Raw genomic sequence first — 17,052 nt, 5'->3', positions numbered from 1 at the left:
AGGAATCTCATGCACAAATCCACTGCAACTCAAATATATTTATAAGCAGTGTCTAAAGATAAATGACCGCAATGATCAAGGTATATATAACCAAACTGAAGATTTGAAATGTAAAGCTGCGTGTGTGGTGGACGTGCAACTGTGGACGTCTTAATCTGTTGACAAATGTCATAAAATAGAACATAATTATGTGTTTGTCTATGCAGGCCACACCACCATTAATGCTGCTGCACGAGGGACACAGAAACTCCAGCATGCACAGATGCCATGCCCTTATGAGCTGCTATGATCAAGGAAAGTCCGCTGTTCTCCTTGGGAATCAGCCGATCCCCAACAGTCAGTATTGTGGCAAACGGGATTTGCTCAGGTGACAAATTATAACAATATTTGGTAGGAAAACCTTCTGGGAACGATGTCCCATCCTTCGTTGCTGTTACAGCAGTGATAATATCATTGTCAATTTTAGTCATGTGCCTTGTCACTGCTGCTACTGAACATGTCGCAAATGCAGATTTGGCTGCCTCATCAGCCATGGAATTATCAACAGCATGTGCTTCCACACACTGATGGGCAAGTGAATGTATAACATGTGTGAGTGGCAGACTCTCCTTAAGAGCCGCCACTCTAACCCAAAGCGCTTTATGCTTAATTGCGCTGCCTTTAGAATCTCGATAATCATTTTGTGACCAAAAGTACAAATTATCATTAAGGGATTGCACACAATAAAATGGCTCACACACTATAAGAGTGGGAACTGCGGGATCAGCGAATTTTAAAGCCAACACTAAAGCACGCATCTCAGCCAAAAAAGCCGTACAGTCTCACAGAGTCAGTGTGTGCACCAAAGAAGATTTGAACTCACTGTCAACCGTAGAGCCCGCCACTATTGGACAGGCCACCAAGTAAGCATGTTTAAAACCCAGATCCGTTGGTATCAATGATATATTTATACCGATCAAGCAAAACTAATGACGACGGAGAAGGATGAATTTGCTCATATTGTAGGATCTCCTGCATCTGTAAGGATGGGTCAAATATAAAAGTGACAACAGCTGATGTCAAGGAAATGGCCCATTGAATCCATTGATGATGTAAAGCTTTAGAAGTCGGCACACTCGCCTTTGTGAGAGCCTCAAGAGCCGGCTCAGGCGAGACCATTAGTATGCGCTTACCTTGAGCAAGAGAATAGCCATCTGGACTGCAATAATGTGTTTTGTTCAGTGGAAGAGAAATGCCTCTCTGCCACAGTGTACAAGTGTGATTTGTATGCAATGGGGAATGTATCCCCTTCATTGAATGTCAAGTATGTGAAACTCACTGTACCTGGTACTATTCGTATGACTAAATTTGTAGAACTTTCACGCGTTAAAGCAAAGTTGGTCACAGGCAGATCAGACTACAACAACCGAAGTATTACGGTATGTTCCGGAAGCCTGCTAGAAGCACCAAAAGAGGGTTGTATCAATGCGTAAAGCGGTTTGATACACTGGGCATATTCAGGAATATATGTTCGACCAAAATTTTAAAATCCCAGCAAAGATAGTAATGTCTTTAACGTGAATGAAGGTTGTGCACATTTTCCCAAGAAATGAGGGGCTAAACCCATCCCTTCATTGTTAAGTTTGTATCCCAAAATGATCACCACCAAACAGGCGATGGGAGATTTAGTAAAATGTAATTTATACACCAGGTCGGCAAAAAACATAATTAGACGATCAAAGCGAACAAGATGCAGTGTCAACTCATCATCTGTAAGGTAAATGTCATCAACATAAGGGAAAGCATCTGGGTCAATGTTATGTAAAAGAGAGACCACCCGCATCGCAAAAGCCCCTGGACTGATCTTATAGCCCATAGGCAAACGCGGATATCTTTTTTGATTGCAGACCGCGGTAAATGCAGTCAAGTCAAGGCTTTCAGGAGCCAGATTGTGACTGTAAAACTCATTGGAAACATCCAGTGTCGTCTTACATTTCTTACGTACAATGTTATTGATCAATGCAGAGCTATGTGTGTTTTGTACCGCAAATGTGCGAACATGACTATTTAAATTCCTATAATCCAAAACAATACAATAGGAACCATGCGCCTTTGCAATCTGAAAAAGAGGATGATTCATTGTTGAGACACAGGGCTCTATCACGCCCTGATATTCTAACTGTGTCAAAAATTCCAATCACGGATGCCTTGCCGTCTCATTTGATGGGGTATTGGGCTTATGGCTGTGACATAGAACTTAAAGGTATCACATGTGCTGGTAAAAATCTGACCCAGCCCACATGATTACAATACACAGCTGGCACTAGCGCCAAAGCCCATTCCGACATGTAATTTTGTTTAGCCTCCTCAAGGGCATAACAAGAAAAACTTGGAAGAATTACGTCTTCACCATGCAAAGCAGCCAAGACGAATGGGGGAGGCCAATCGGCCTCCGCCAACAAAATGTCATATGAGAAACTAAGGTTTTCCCAAAAGATCGCCTTAATCGTCCTTCTGATGTCACCCTCAATTAGGAGGATTATCTCATAAAGTCTATTCGGGGTGCAACTCCAGTATCAGCTGTTTCCACAGGTATAAATATATGAGTTGCTCTCGCCTCCAGACAAGGACACAGTGCCTCCTGCACTATGGTAACTTCTGCCTCGTTGTCGAGGAGTGTCACCGCCCATCTCCAATCAAGGAGCAGGGTTCTCACTGTCTGAGGCATACTTTGCTATAAAAGCTGCAACTTTTTTCTTCTGAAACGGGGCACGGTACAGAGGTTGACCCTGCATCTTCGGTTTACCGTCAAACTGTTTCGGTTGATCCAGTCTTTTTTGACTGGACTCGCCATGTCTGTGATCCTGCCGCTCCCCACTACCGAACTGTGGGTCCTATGATACCTGAAAGCAACGATGAGAGTATTGATAAGGAACCTAAAACCTTTCAGGTGTTTTACGTGAAGCGCGGTCACGCAAATCATATCAGCACCTGGGCTGCTGTTGTGGCAGTTTTTTTGTACTACTGGAGTCCAGTTGAGAAGGGTTATTCTTAATTTGTCTGTGGAACCAGGGGGTCTCAATATACTTAAGGATGCTACAAGCATGGGGTAAAAGAAAGGGTCTTCAACCTAAATGCCACCCCACCAGCTGCCCTCGTGTTTACACTACAAAGGGATTCCTAAATCAGGCGGTGGGGTTAGTATCTAAAGAAATAGAGCCGGCTGAGTGAAGGCTATCTTTGTCCAGGGAAAGCCTCTCCGTAACAATTCCTTGTTCGCCTGCCTCTAATAAGGCTCTTGGGTCACCCCAGGGTTTGTGTGATCAGAACGATCAGGGAGAAGGACAGAGGGTGTTTGGGCAGGGTTACACTCAGGCCCCCACCACTTCATCCCTGGTGGCTAGCCCTAGACACAAGCGAAAGAAGAGTTGTGGCACAACTCGGAATCATATTTGTAAAGAAAAGAGGTACCCCGACTAATATTCCTAAACCGGGGCAAGTAGATCATGTGTGAAACAAATACATTTAGGAAGGTGAAGATAATACTTCTGGACCTAAACAACCAGCACAATACAACCAAATCAAATGCAATATCAATGCAACCTATGTAATGTACAGTGGACAGCAACTGATTCTATATGTTTTTTTGGGATACATTTTCTTTTTATTATAATTAAAGAATCAAAAATTTGTCTGACAATTACACGTATCAAATGTGGTTGCCTAATACAATTATTTATACTGTATTTAAATTGTATTACTTATTTTCACAGTTTTTAAAGTTCTGAATTATTGATTTAAATAGCACATTTCCAATATAAAAACAGTGATGACATCAGCCTTCATCAGGAAGCCATGAATAAACTTGAATCAGAACCTTTTAATGGGTGTGAATCCCTCTAACATCCGGATCGAATAGTATCAACGACCATTGCCTTACTGCCAGTCTATAAATGCCCAAAACTTAGCAGTGCAGATAGAACTATACACATGGTCGGGGAAAAGTAACAGCCAACCAGTGCCCAATATGTTGGTATAAATAAACTGGATAAAACCCCCTTAGCTCATAAATATCTCAAAAGGGAAATTAGAGTAAACTGGTAAGATAAGATAGCTTCAAAATTACAGCAAAGGTACACGGGGTCCGTCTGACTCCAAACGATGTGCGCATATGCTATGGGGGTCTGCTTTACCCTGTGCGCGGCGTCGCCGGAGACAAGTGGTCACTCCTTGCAAAACTTTGGTGTGCTCAACTCAGAATCATTCCAGGTTTAATGAGTCAGCTCAAACTGACCCTTACCCCATCTGTGTAGAGGGAGGCACATCCACAGTAAGTAGTTACTAACTTACCTTAAGACATTTCTGATTAAGAATCGTGTCCCCATTCTGGCTAGGCTCTCCCACTTCATGGATGGGTGTGGGAGATTCTGACTCATATAAGTTTGGGGAGGGGGTCGCAACAGGAGCAGAGCCTACCTATGGTAGAGCAAAGGTCCACCAACCTTATCCATCCTGTCACAGACCCCAACATCAGAGGTGAGCCGGTGTGATGGTTCCTCTCTGAATGTTCCTGGGTTGGAGAGCTTTACAGAGGCTTCCGTAGTAGTCTGTCGACCGGTGTGGTCTCAAGTAAACCGGACAGTTTACGTACCCTGCCCCCGCCCCATTAATTCTGGTGCTATACTCAATCTACTGCCAGAGGCGACACCCTATGTTGCCATGCTAGGCAATGTTACTCTCCGCCCCACCTTCTTTGGTGAAACCGTCACTGTGCTCAAAGATGCATACTCATCGAGGCTGGGGGCTGAGTAATCTGTCATTGTGGCCCTAGAGTGAGCTGGGTGGACTCAGGCAGCAAACTATGGGCAGAGGATTGTGTGGAGGTTAATTTAACAATCCCCTGATTGTGGCAGATCTACTGTCAGCACTACCCCACTGAAGATATGTGTCCCGTCCCGTATAGCTGCCCTCCCCTTGGGATATTTCTATAGGCCTGAAAGGGTTGGTCACCTCCGGTTCCGGTGGGCGGGGCTCCCTCACTGCGCGCCCGGCTGGCTTCTAGGCAATCCCCTCTCTGGTGTGCTACAAATAGATTTGCTCCTCTGAGTGGTCTGGAGTCATGCGATTGACTGGGCTCTCATGACTCCCCTTCCTTGCCCACGGCCCTGCCTACTTCGGCAGCAGCCACTCTACAATCTTCAATAGGTTGGACTCTCCTGGCATGGAATATTGTTGGACTTTTCTGCTACTTTTACTAACCCTCAATGACTACAGTTGGTAAATAGATATCGAATGATCTGCCTCCAAGCAACTTGGGAGGTCTAGAATATTCATTCCTAGAAGGTTACTCTTCCTACTTTATACCAGCAGAGCCCTTGGAGCAGGGAGGGCTCTGGAGACTGATCACATCTGTTGCAGTTGAGCTGAGTGAATATATCTCTGACCTCTGCTGGGAGGCCCAGATGATGTCTTTCCCAAATTCCCCTCTTTTAGTTTTAATTCATTTCTATGGTGCTTGGGGGGGAGAGACGTGTTATGGGCACTTGTGTCCACCGGCTTGATTTGGCTCTTAAGACACTGTGGGAGAGGGTAACAGGGAAGGAACTAATCTTGCTCGCAGTGGACTATATTTGTCTTCTCTGCGACTTTGTCCTTTCTAAGGAGGGTCTCAAGCTTGGCGCTTTCCTGGACTCAGATAATCTGGTATTTACTTTGGACAAGGATGTAAATTTCCCCAAATCCACAATTGTTCTGACGATCAAGGGGAGGAGTTGTATGTTGATCATTGATTTTATTTTTGTTTCAGCTCCTTTATTTTTGCTTACTTTTAGTTTTAATATTATTCACAGCCCCTTTAGTAGTCACAATCCCTTGCCCTTATAGTTGGATTTTCCCACGTCCCGATGGACACTGTAAAATGGGGTTTCTATTGAGACCGTTTTGCCAGGGTAAAGGCTTAATTGGTCCCAAGTGGACCCTCTGTGCCTTAGAGACTCTCTCTTTGCTAAGTGTGCGCACGAGTTTCCCACTTGCCTGGATATAGATGCTGGAGGAAGGGAGATCCTGCAAGGTTTTGAAGGTATTGCTCTGGGCGTTCTTAGTCTAGTGACAATAACTACCCCCCCCCCCCGCAGAGTGGACTACCAAAATACAAAGTGGTTTAGGATGTAGGAGGGCTTATAAGCAAGTTCTTGATGCCTGCCAGTCCATCCTGTGGGAGACAGCCTGGGGGAGCTATTTCAGGGGAGTGACAAAGGGGGCAGTTCAATTATTTGGACTGTGGTCAAGAGGACTTTTTTTTAGATGGATTGGTACATATTATATGTCATCATAGCTCTGAACAGAAATGGCTTTACCACCTTGAAGGTGTCTACGATCGGGGGGCACATGGGGAATGACAATATGGCAGCAGAGATTTCAGCCAGTGCTTCTGTGGTTTTTACCCTGGAGGAAGTCACCCAGGGCATCCTGGCACTGTCCCGCAATAAGGCACCAGGACCTGGCAGAATTCCTCTGGACTTGTTGGACTTGTTCAGAGCTGATGTGGAGGTTTGGGTTCCTCTGTTGATTCAGGTAAAGAATGCAACCACCCCGTTGCCCTCATGGTCTATAGCCATGATCGTGCCAGTCTTTAGTAAGGGGGACAAGGAAAACCCTGAATGCAACTCCCAATCTCATTAATAGACACAGTGGTAAAGGATATGGGGAATGGTATTCTAAATAGGCTGCAGGAATGAGCAGAGGCGAGTAACATTATGAGTGATGCCCAATATGGTTCCAGGTCGGGTAGGTCCACTTCTGATCACTGCCTGAATTTTCACCTTTTTATCAATAAATACACAACTACCTGGTCCGAATCACTGAATTTAGCTTTCATGGACTTAACGTCCGCATTTGAAAGGGTTACTGTGCTAAACTCTGGGCCTTGCTCTTTAGGATGGGGATGACCCTAAGCCTGTGGCCTTTTATCGAACCTTCACTCAGAAACCTCTGCCTTAGTGCATTGTTCACAGGGCGCTGCTTGCACCCAATCATTTTCCACTAGTAGTGGTGTCCTTCAAGGATGTGTACTCGCCTCACTCCTCTTTACTTTATACGTGAATGAGCTGGAGGCTACTCTCAGTATTGGCGGACTGTCCTAGGGTTGGAGTTAGATCCTTTCCAGTCTTACTATACGTTGATGATGCGGTTCTTATGACCTGCACGGCTCGGTCTTTGGCTCTACTACTGACCGGATTTGCCTCATTTATGGTGGACTTGGATTTGTATACACAGTTTTTGAAGTCCTATGTTATGGTAGTTAGTCAAACGTCTGCTAGCAGCAAGACTTTTAAGGTGGCTAATCACAAGCCGGGTAACGTCTCGGCTTTCCCCTACTTTGGGCATTCTATTTGATGCTAGAAATAACAGGAAGCCATTAATTGAGTCAAAAAGATCTAAGCTCATTAAAACCATTGGGGCAGTTTCTAGTTTTGCATGTAGGCTAGTTTCCTGATCACTGGAGGTCCTTTTAAAAATCTATCGGTTTGAGATCAGTACAAGAGAGTGTCAATCTAGCAGGATGGCAGCCTCCTAATGACCGAGGCAGGTTTGTCCGCCATATTTGAAAGTCCTCATTTATATCGAATGAGTAATCTTGGGGTATGGTCTCTATAGTAAGATTGTGTCATTTATCTAGTTATAGCACTTGGGGCCAGATGTAGGTAGGGTTTTACCGATCGGTAATGGCCGAATTCGGCCGTTACCGACCGGTAAAAGGATTTTGAGATGTAGGGGGCAAATCGGTAAAGTTACCGTTCGGTAAATTTACCGATCGGTAATTTTACCGAATCTGTAAATATACCGGTCGGTAAATTTACCGACCGGTATTTTTACAGATTCGGTAAAAATGATATGTAGGTGGGACTCTTATGAGTCCCACAAGGCCTAAGAAATCGGTATTTTACCATCAAATTCAATTTGATGGGGAAATACCGATTCAGGTGTGCATGCACATGTGTGCATGCACACCTGTGCCATATGGCAGGCAGACCTGCCCTTAGGGCAGGTATGCCTGCCATATGGCCCCCGACCCTTTTTTGGGGGTGCTAGAGGGTGTCAAAGTGACACCCCCTGCACCCTTGTGAAAATTGGTATTTACCGATTCGGTAAATACCGACCGGTAATGCCCCATTCATTCTATGGGCTTCAAAGCCCATAGGAATGAATGGGGCTTTACCGGTCGGTATTTACCGAATCGGTAAATACCGACTTTTAAGGATTCGGTAAATCCACATCTGGATTTACCTACATCTCGGAACTTCATATTTACCGACTCTTAAATACCGAATCGGTAAAATTCGGTATTTAAGAGTCGGTAAATATGATTTACCTACATCTGGCCCCTGGTGAGGTCATACAGAAGGTGACATATCCAAATGATTATACCGATCCAGTGCTCGATAAGGAAGTTATGGGTCCCGATTATAGGTATCCAATTTGAGTAATCATCCGCCTAGGCTGGTTTGTGTATCAATTGTTATTATGTGATAGAGTCAGAGTTCTTGCAGTAAGTGAGGACAGGGCCCTAGAAAGGATAAACTGAATAGGAAAAGGAAAAGACAAAGAGAGGGAAAGGAAGAGCATTGACCTACAGAGGTGTTATACATTGGATTGTTTGTGTCCAGAAGGTAAATATACAGACCTAATACCATAGAGCAGTAGTATGTCAGCATGTGGTCATGGTGAAAATTATGACTTATATAGGAGATACAATTATCTGATAATCCGTTTTTACAATAGCAGTTTTTGTATCTCTACTATATGACAACATTTTCCTCATGGACACAAACAATCCAATGTATAACACCTCCATGGTAGATACTGTGGTTCAGGAAAGACTTCCTTCAGTCTCAGCAGGGCCTTGTAGAACATGAAACTAACACCCAGGGCTGCTAGCTGAGCATCTCAGTAGAATCACTTACATGTGTGTTACTGAACAGCAAAGTACACATGTGCGATTGAAACGCAAAGCCTTTCTTCAGCCCCAGGTCCAGATTAGAACTTCTGAAGCCATGGATATGGATCAAGTCAAGGCATGTTCCTCACATCTAAGATTTAACCCCTTCCATGCGGCCGCGATTCTGCGCCTGTGCGGCAGAATCACGAGTGGGCGGGTTTATGACGGCCCCCAGCCGTCATCAGCACACGAGCACCGTAGTGCATGACGGCTGGGGGCCGTCATCAGCATGGAAGGGGTTAAGATGCAGGAAGGAAGGAAAGAAGTTGTTGAGCATACAACAGTATTGCTGTCCTGAGACTCTTACTCTCTCCACACAGCAAAGAGAACCAGACATGGTGGACCTTCTCATTCAATGTGTCACTCGGCGTCAGGACTGGCCACGGACCGAGCTTGAATGTCTCATCATTCTGCTGTAACTCTTGCAGCTCTGAAATTTACATATGCGGCACTCATCCCTGATAGGGTTCTGGTTACTTATGATGTTGGCACAGAGCTGAAAGAACTTCTGGGTCTATCAGTCCTTTGATAGTTGTTTCTTCCATTGCCCGTGCCATTATTTCTAAACTATCCAGAGAACTGTGATTAGTTATCACCAGAGAATTGAATTAGCATAAGATTGAAACTTTACCAGTAGGAAGAATTGGCAGATGTAGGGAGAGATTTGACTAGGTGAATCAAGTTCAACATTGAAAATCCTATGTGATACGAAAAAAAGCTTCAAACTATTAGTCATGCTGAGATAAAACCAGTATATTACAAGCTCAATCTATTCAACTTATCAGATAGGTTTGTTGCAGAGGTTCTGCTTAGAAACAGAATTATGCCTGGGGCCACAGAACATCAGAATGTCGGAAGTGAGGTGTCATACCACATCATAACATATAGAAATAATTAATTTCGAAAACACACTCTAGACCCTCTCAGGGATCCCGGTAGCAGGCCATCACCTTGCGTTAGCTCACTCATACTTTTCGACAATGCACAGAAAAGAGACACTAATAACGCTTACAATATTTATTGAAACTAACGTGCTCTATTTTCCAATGACTGTGGTGCAATTAAAATACATATGCAAGTCAAAAATGTGATTTACATAATTAACAAACTGTAGTCAATGAAAAGGCCTGTACTATTGGAAGACAGTTGTGCCTAAACCTACCCTCACTATAGAAGCAAAGTGATGTATTAGAGATTGCTAGGACTTGTGGGGGCCCCAGACCTGGCATACATAAGTAGTTGTTTTACATCCCAGGCAGCAGAGGTCTTTCTCACCTCAGGACCATTGCTTTTTGTGACTGTGTCCTCTCTGTTTTCAGAATGACAAATTTTGGTTAATACGATAAGATTTATCAGACCACAGAGCAAATACTACACCCTTTTTTTTTACCTTGTAGGAAATGTTCTGTCTAGATCCTAGCAGAAGAACTGAATAATAAAACATGTACAGACTATTTCTAAAATAAATGTATAGCACAAAAACAAGCCTGTTCAAGCAAAGGCAGCATACTACCTTTAAGAAATACACAGCAGGGTATTCAGTGTATCGGACAGGGTCATACATACTGTCAGCGGTAGGATATATTCTGTGAATCAGAGAGGGTTGTGCATAGCATCAGTGGTAAGAGGTATTGAACGTATCAGAGACGGTCATACATAGTATCAACAGGAAATCTATTCAATATATCAGAGAGGGTGACACATAGTATCAGCCGTAGGATCTATTCAACATCTCAGAGAGGGTGACACATAGTATCAGCCGTAGGATCTATTCAACGTATCAGAGAGGGTCGTACACAGTATCAGCCGTAGGATCTATTCAACGTATTAGAGAGGGTCGTACACAGTATCAGCCGTAGGATCTATTCAACGTATCAGAGAGGGTTGTACATAGCATCAGCCGTTGGATCTATTCAGAGTATCAGAGAGGGTTGTACATAGTATAAGCCGTAGGATCTACTCAACGTATCAGAGAAGGTTGTGCATGGTATCAGCTGTAGGAGATAATCAACGTATCAGAGAGGGTTGTGCATATTATCAGCTGTAGGAGGTATTTAATGTATCAGAGAGGCTGACACCTAGGGAAACGGCATGAACAACGATTTTTCAACAACGAGTGGCCTGAACAACGACTCATCAAAAACTACCTGGAATTGAACCACGACCTCCTCAACAACTACTTCATTAAACAACGAGGGGCATTCACAACGACTCTGACTTTTAAACAAGAACACAAATTTAATTAATTTAAAAATCACTTAGAATGAAAACTATTTTTAATGAACAATCTTGAACAGAGAGACAGTTTTAATCTACCTTGTCAGGACAGTAGATGACACTGTAGTATTGTTTTCAACTGGTGTTTTTATGCTGACTTGTATTTTATTTAAATCGATCTCTTTACTCAGATTCTATAACTCTGTGCTCTGAAATAAACTAAGTTGATGTGGCCTGCTGCATCAAACAGCTACTGGAATATATATTAACATTTTAAGAACAGACCACCCGGCACTTCCGTTTTCTTTATCTGAATCTAGCAGGCTCTTTTTTTATACTAAGATCGCCCTTTTTGTGGGTTTCCTTGCTTTCTTTCTCTCAATTCTTCTCTCTTTTCTACCATTATTTCTGCAGCTCTAGGAACGCCTACTGTACAAGTATTTTCATGTCTGATGACAACATCCTAAGCCGTAGGATCTATTCAACGTATCAGAGAGGGCCGTACACAGTATCAGCCGTAGGATCTATTTAACGTATCAGAAAGGGTCGTACATTGTATCAGCCGTAGGATCTATTCAACATATCAGAGAGGGTCGTATATAGTGTCAGCCGTAGGATCTATTCAATGTATCAGAGAGGGCCGAACACAGTATCAGCCGTAGGATCTATTCAACGTATCAGAGAGGGTTGTACATAGTATCAGCCATAGGATCTATTCAACATATCAGAGAGGGTCGTACATAGTATCAGCCGTAGGATCTATTCAATGTATCAGAGAGGGTCGTACATAGTATCAGCCGTAGGATCTATTCAACGTATCAGAGAGGGTCGTACATACTGTTAGCCGTAGGATCTATTAAACGTATCAGAGAGGGTCATCCATAGTATCAGCCGTAGGATCTATTCAACATATCAGAGAGGGTCACGCATAGTATCAGCCATAGAAGGAATGCAGTGTATCAGGGGGCGATGCATAGTACAAAGTATTCCGTTCATCAGAGAGGATAAGGTGGGCACATGAAGAATTCAGTTCTGGGGCCTGTGAGGAAGAAACAAAAGACCGCATGAAGACACTTCTCAGCCTAATTTTGGGGTATGTCAGGAGCTTATTACAACATTATACGGCTTGTTCGTTGATAATTAATTTAACCACTTTGTGATAGGAGGGCCCGACTACTCTTTAAACACCATACCCCTGTAAGGATTTAAATGTATGTAATTGAATTCTTAACTTTGTGTTCTTGTAGGCTGAGTGGAAGTTAGGAGAAGTAGGACAATAGAGACACCGTTCCTTGTCTTCAGACTCTACTGTTCCATAGTGTGTGTAACTGAACCTGTGTAATTAGACTACTCGTTCTCCAGGCGAAATTCCCCCTTCCCTGGAGTTTGAAAGGACTCTGGGGCATATTAGCTGCAAAGTCGGGTATAGTAGGCAAATGCATATATTTTCTATAGTATATATACTCCACACATGCATAGGATCTTATCCTAAATATTGCTGAAAAAATATTTTCCTCATTGTAGTCAGTGGTGTAGCAAAGGTGGGTGGTGACCCTGCAAGGCACCCTGAGGGCCCCCATGCCCAGCCCCCTCTGCCCCATGTTCAAGTTCCTAACCACTGCAAGCAAAGCCTGTGAATCAATAGTCATTTCTGTGGTGACAAAGTCATCTTCAAGGAGCCCAACATGCAGAGGGTGTACTAGAAGCGTTTTCCTGTGTTATTAATATACACAATGGGAGTTGTTGGTTTGACTGTCAGTGTCCCTGGCATCATATGACTTTAATCAATGCAGCCTTTGAGAAGAGAGTCTTTATGGGGTTGCAAGGGATGCACTGATGACCATGCAATCCATTCACCAAGACGGGAAGAGTAAACTCACCGACTGACTATTGTTTTACAGCATCCGACAACTTGGTGTTGTCATCATCACTGTCTTCATCACTAAATTAAAATTGGATTTCCCTTCTTTTCTTCCTCTTTTCAATTTCCTTGTATTGTAATTTTACTTGGTATAATGCTACCCTCATGGAACTGGAGCAGAAACTCTGTTTGATGGCATGACCTAGAAGCTAGGTGGCCTGGGTTCAAATCCCAGCTACCAGTTCACCAATGTTTGTGATCCTGGGAAAATGAATGGACCTCACTGTACATTTGTTTCATGCTCTCTGAAAACTGGTGATGCCAAAGGTGATTCGGGTTGAGGCACTTAGCGCATCAATACCAGTCTCCTTCCAGGAAAAGGGGCAGAATGTGGGCCTCTTTTAGAAATATTTGGAAAACATGGGGCCAGATCATGAGTTTTACAACATAGGGCTTGATTTAGATCTTGGCCGACTCCATTAAAACGGCGATGACTATCCGGTCCACGAAATAAAAATCCTGCTATATCCTATGGGATTTATATTTCGACGGATGGGATATCTGCCACCGTTGTGACAGAGTAACCCGTCTGCCTGGATCTAAATCAGACCCATAGTTTTTCAATACAATTAACTAGTAATGCATAGGCTTTCCAGATTATTCTGAGAGGGAAAACATTAAACATTTAGATACTGAGTGTCTGCCATGATACACTAAAGCATTACTTTTCAGCATCAGCAAATCATTTATGTGCACATGAAGCACTTGGATTTATAATTTTTTCACGCAACGCAACAATACAACTTGCTGTGCCGCGTGAAAGTTGAGAGGGAAGGAATGCCCCATAGATATCAAATTATGACACATTCCTGTCCTCTGCTTGGACTGGTGCACTCAGTGCATTCTCTGTTGCAGGCAGGATTGTTGTTTTTGTGTAGAAACCACAAAGGCTTTTTTACCACTTTCTAAGTGTATCGCAGACTGCAGCATGCTTAGAAAGAGGAAACAAGGAGGAGAAACAAAGATATTTCTCCTCGTTGCACCTCCCCTGTGAACGAGTAGTATTTTGATTCATTCCTAAATTTACCAGTTTTCCTAATTCTGAGAATGAGGAAAAATCCATAGGTGGATGCGTGAGAACCATCCATGTAACGGTGTTATATTCCTGAGTTAGGCTCATGTGGTGAAGCAGCTTATTTCTCTCATTGTCCCCACAAATAACATTTCTAGCTGTGACCTTTTCTATATATTTGTATGTGCGACAATGTTGGATTACATTCCCTGAAACTAAACTTGTTTACACATCTAGCTTCGCACGACATTATCACAATACCCTGAACATCATGTACAAGGTCTCTTTTTGCACTATGTACAAATGTCATCTCCATCTTGATCCATGGGGTGACAGGGCTATCCACATATCCATAACATCACTAATCTATACAGACATTGCAAGGCGGCTTTCTTTTAGCAAAGATGAGCATCCCAATAGATTAGCAGAGGAGACACTTCCACTGACACTGAGGGTCCTTGCGAGCTGAGAAATCACTAAGCAGTGGTCTGACAATTTGTGACCAAGACGAGGTCCTTAATCCTATCCCATCAGGTAATGGGATTGGATTGTCACTTGGGGGGATTCTTGACTCTGCACCTAAGCACACTCTAGGTACACTTAGAGTAGGGTTTGCATCATAGGAGTACACTTGATTACTGCCTGGTTTATAGGCCTGCATATATGCTTTGTTTTAGCGCCATAATAAAACTATATTTACTATTCGCACTTTTGGTGCTTGTAATCACTTTTATCTGCTCCTGTCTATTAATGAGCTACCTGGTGTAATTTTATATAACTTAATTTACTATTTCTAAACAAAATATACTTGAAATACACAAACATAAGGAATTCAAAAGTTATGGTTGTAACTTAAAGTTAATTTGCACCCCGCCCAAACTGTACTATAACTCACAGACCTCTGTATACAGTGTTGTGAACTCGCCAGCCCGACTATAGTCTACTAGTGAAAGCCACAAGTGCCCACATTTTATTTTTCTCATACGCACACTGCCCACCGGGGTACCCATGAGGGAGATCTGTCCTCAGTGTGAGGCTGGAGCTGAGTGTTACTCTGTGCTGATTCACTGAGGTTGAACCATTAACTTATAGTCTTCATACAACCTTACTCTGCCCCCCAGTGGATACATTTGGAGTCAGGTCACAGTGTCCTTATTGTTAGAGGCTGATGCTGCTCTGCCTCATGCTTCCCCCTCAGTTACAGCCACAGATGTAAAGACAAACATTACAGTCAGAGGTTTGCCCTAAAAGAATTCCTCAGGACATATGTACAGAACATAGTCAGAGGATGGGGATAGCCATTAACTCAGTCTGTAAACTTTTATCCCCAAATCCAGTATCCCAATGCCCACACATGATAGAACAGAGAATGTTGTATATCAGGTCTCAGTAGTTATAGGGCCTTTTCTGGTGCAGTTCAGCTCTCTCCTGTTCACATAACAGAGCTCAGCAACTTACCGTGCTGCACTGCCTGATCTATCAGTAAATCTAGGCCAGAATGTTTTACTGGAAGGGTAGGCTTCCAGTAGACATCTTACGCAAAAGAGCATGCACACATCTGTGCACCATAGTGCAAAGGTTGTGCAGGGCACGAGGCAGACTTGAGCATCAATGCAGAAGTGGACAGCAGGAGTAGGCCATTTTAAATTAATACTTTGGCTGCTCTGTTACGCTTTGCTAAAGATAATGTATCCCCCCCCCCCCCAGAGTGGTCTATCGCCTCAGTCATTCTTTCCATTCGTGTGATGCTGGGCTTTTTTGGGAGTTTTGTATGCGGCTGAAGGTAGTACAGATATTTCAGTGAGGTGACAAGCGTGATGTTTACAATTGCTTACCTTTACAGGTGGTCGTATGTTGCCTGATCTCCATGCATTAATGCCTGCAAACAAAAGAGACAGTATTAAGACACCTTCAAAAGATACATACCTTTATTGTATTGAGATGAGCAGTCTTACTCTGACTTTTGTTCTGTGGCATTTATTTTGTTTGTTTCCTACATTCATTTTGCAATATTGTTTCTCTTATATATTATGGTATTGTATTCTTGCAGAAAATGAAAGAAGGCTTGTATATCACATGTCACTGAATAGGTGTGAATTCAATAAGTGGATGAACTGTGGACTGGATTCTCCTAGGGCCTTTGATCATGGGCTTCTATTACAATCAGGACCAAGTGATCCAACTACCCTAAAGAAGTGATCCAACTTTGGGGTGGGATACTTCTCAGTGAAGGTGCAGCCTTGCGGAACACCTCACCTCTAAATGTACAGCTGGTGCAGTTTGCACTCTGCTCCCATACAGCAGAGCTCCAGCTGTAAGGCAGAAGTGCTCTAAGACTAAGTGAAGGCAGCCAACTTGTGAAACATCTGGCCTCTGAGTATACATATTGTGGAGTTCACGCTGCACTTCTCAACAAAAGAGATCTAAATGTGATCCAACTTTGAGGTAGGATATTTCTTAGTGAAGACAGCCATCTTGTGGAGCACCTCTCCTCTAAGTGTACACCTGGTGCAGTCAACACTCGACCCCCCACAGCAGAGACCCAACTGTAAGGCCCTATGCTTCTCAGGGAAGGTTGTCATATTGTGGAACATCTCACCTTTGAGCGCACACTTGGTGCCATTTATTTATTAGTTTCCAAAGATCTTAATTCAGGCCTGGTAATATTTAGCTCTTCCTATAAACAGTCTCTCTTTTTATTCCTACAGCACCAAAACGCCTTTGGAGAGTTAATTAAAATATATTGTTGCTAGAAGCACAACTTTGACAACCAGGACACGACATTTGCTAAAACTATTCTACAATCTATAAGGGGGAGTATCTTATGTCAGTTCATAAGATTCTGTTTTGACAGCTTAGATATCCATGACAGAGTAATCCAGAACCCAGGCCTTACTAACGGTCCACTGGATTGTGTTGTACTTA

At 43.2% G+C, this 17,052-nt stretch overlaps 1 protein-coding gene across 1 annotated transcript in view; it reads right to left on the bottom strand.

Annotated features, from left to right (window-relative positions):
* Positions 1–218: 218 nt before the first annotated feature.
* The window catches only part of LOC144768895 (uncharacterized), a 124,530-nt gene continuing 107,696 nt past the window's right edge, over positions 219–17,052 (bottom strand). The window contains exon 6 of the mRNA XM_078652909.1: positions 219–563. Within this exon, the coding sequence (XP_078509035.1) occupies positions 219–563 (345 nt within the window). The remainder of the gene's footprint in view (positions 564–17,052) is intronic.

The sequence above is a fragment of the Lissotriton helveticus genome, chromosome 7 (genome assembly GCF_964261635.1).
Source record: "Lissotriton helveticus chromosome 7, aLisHel1.1, whole genome shotgun sequence".
Lineage (NCBI taxonomy): Eukaryota > Metazoa > Chordata > Amphibia > Caudata > Salamandridae > Lissotriton > Lissotriton helveticus.
The sequence above is the reverse complement of the archived record's forward strand: the minus strand, read 5'-3'. Positions and strand labels throughout refer to the sequence as shown.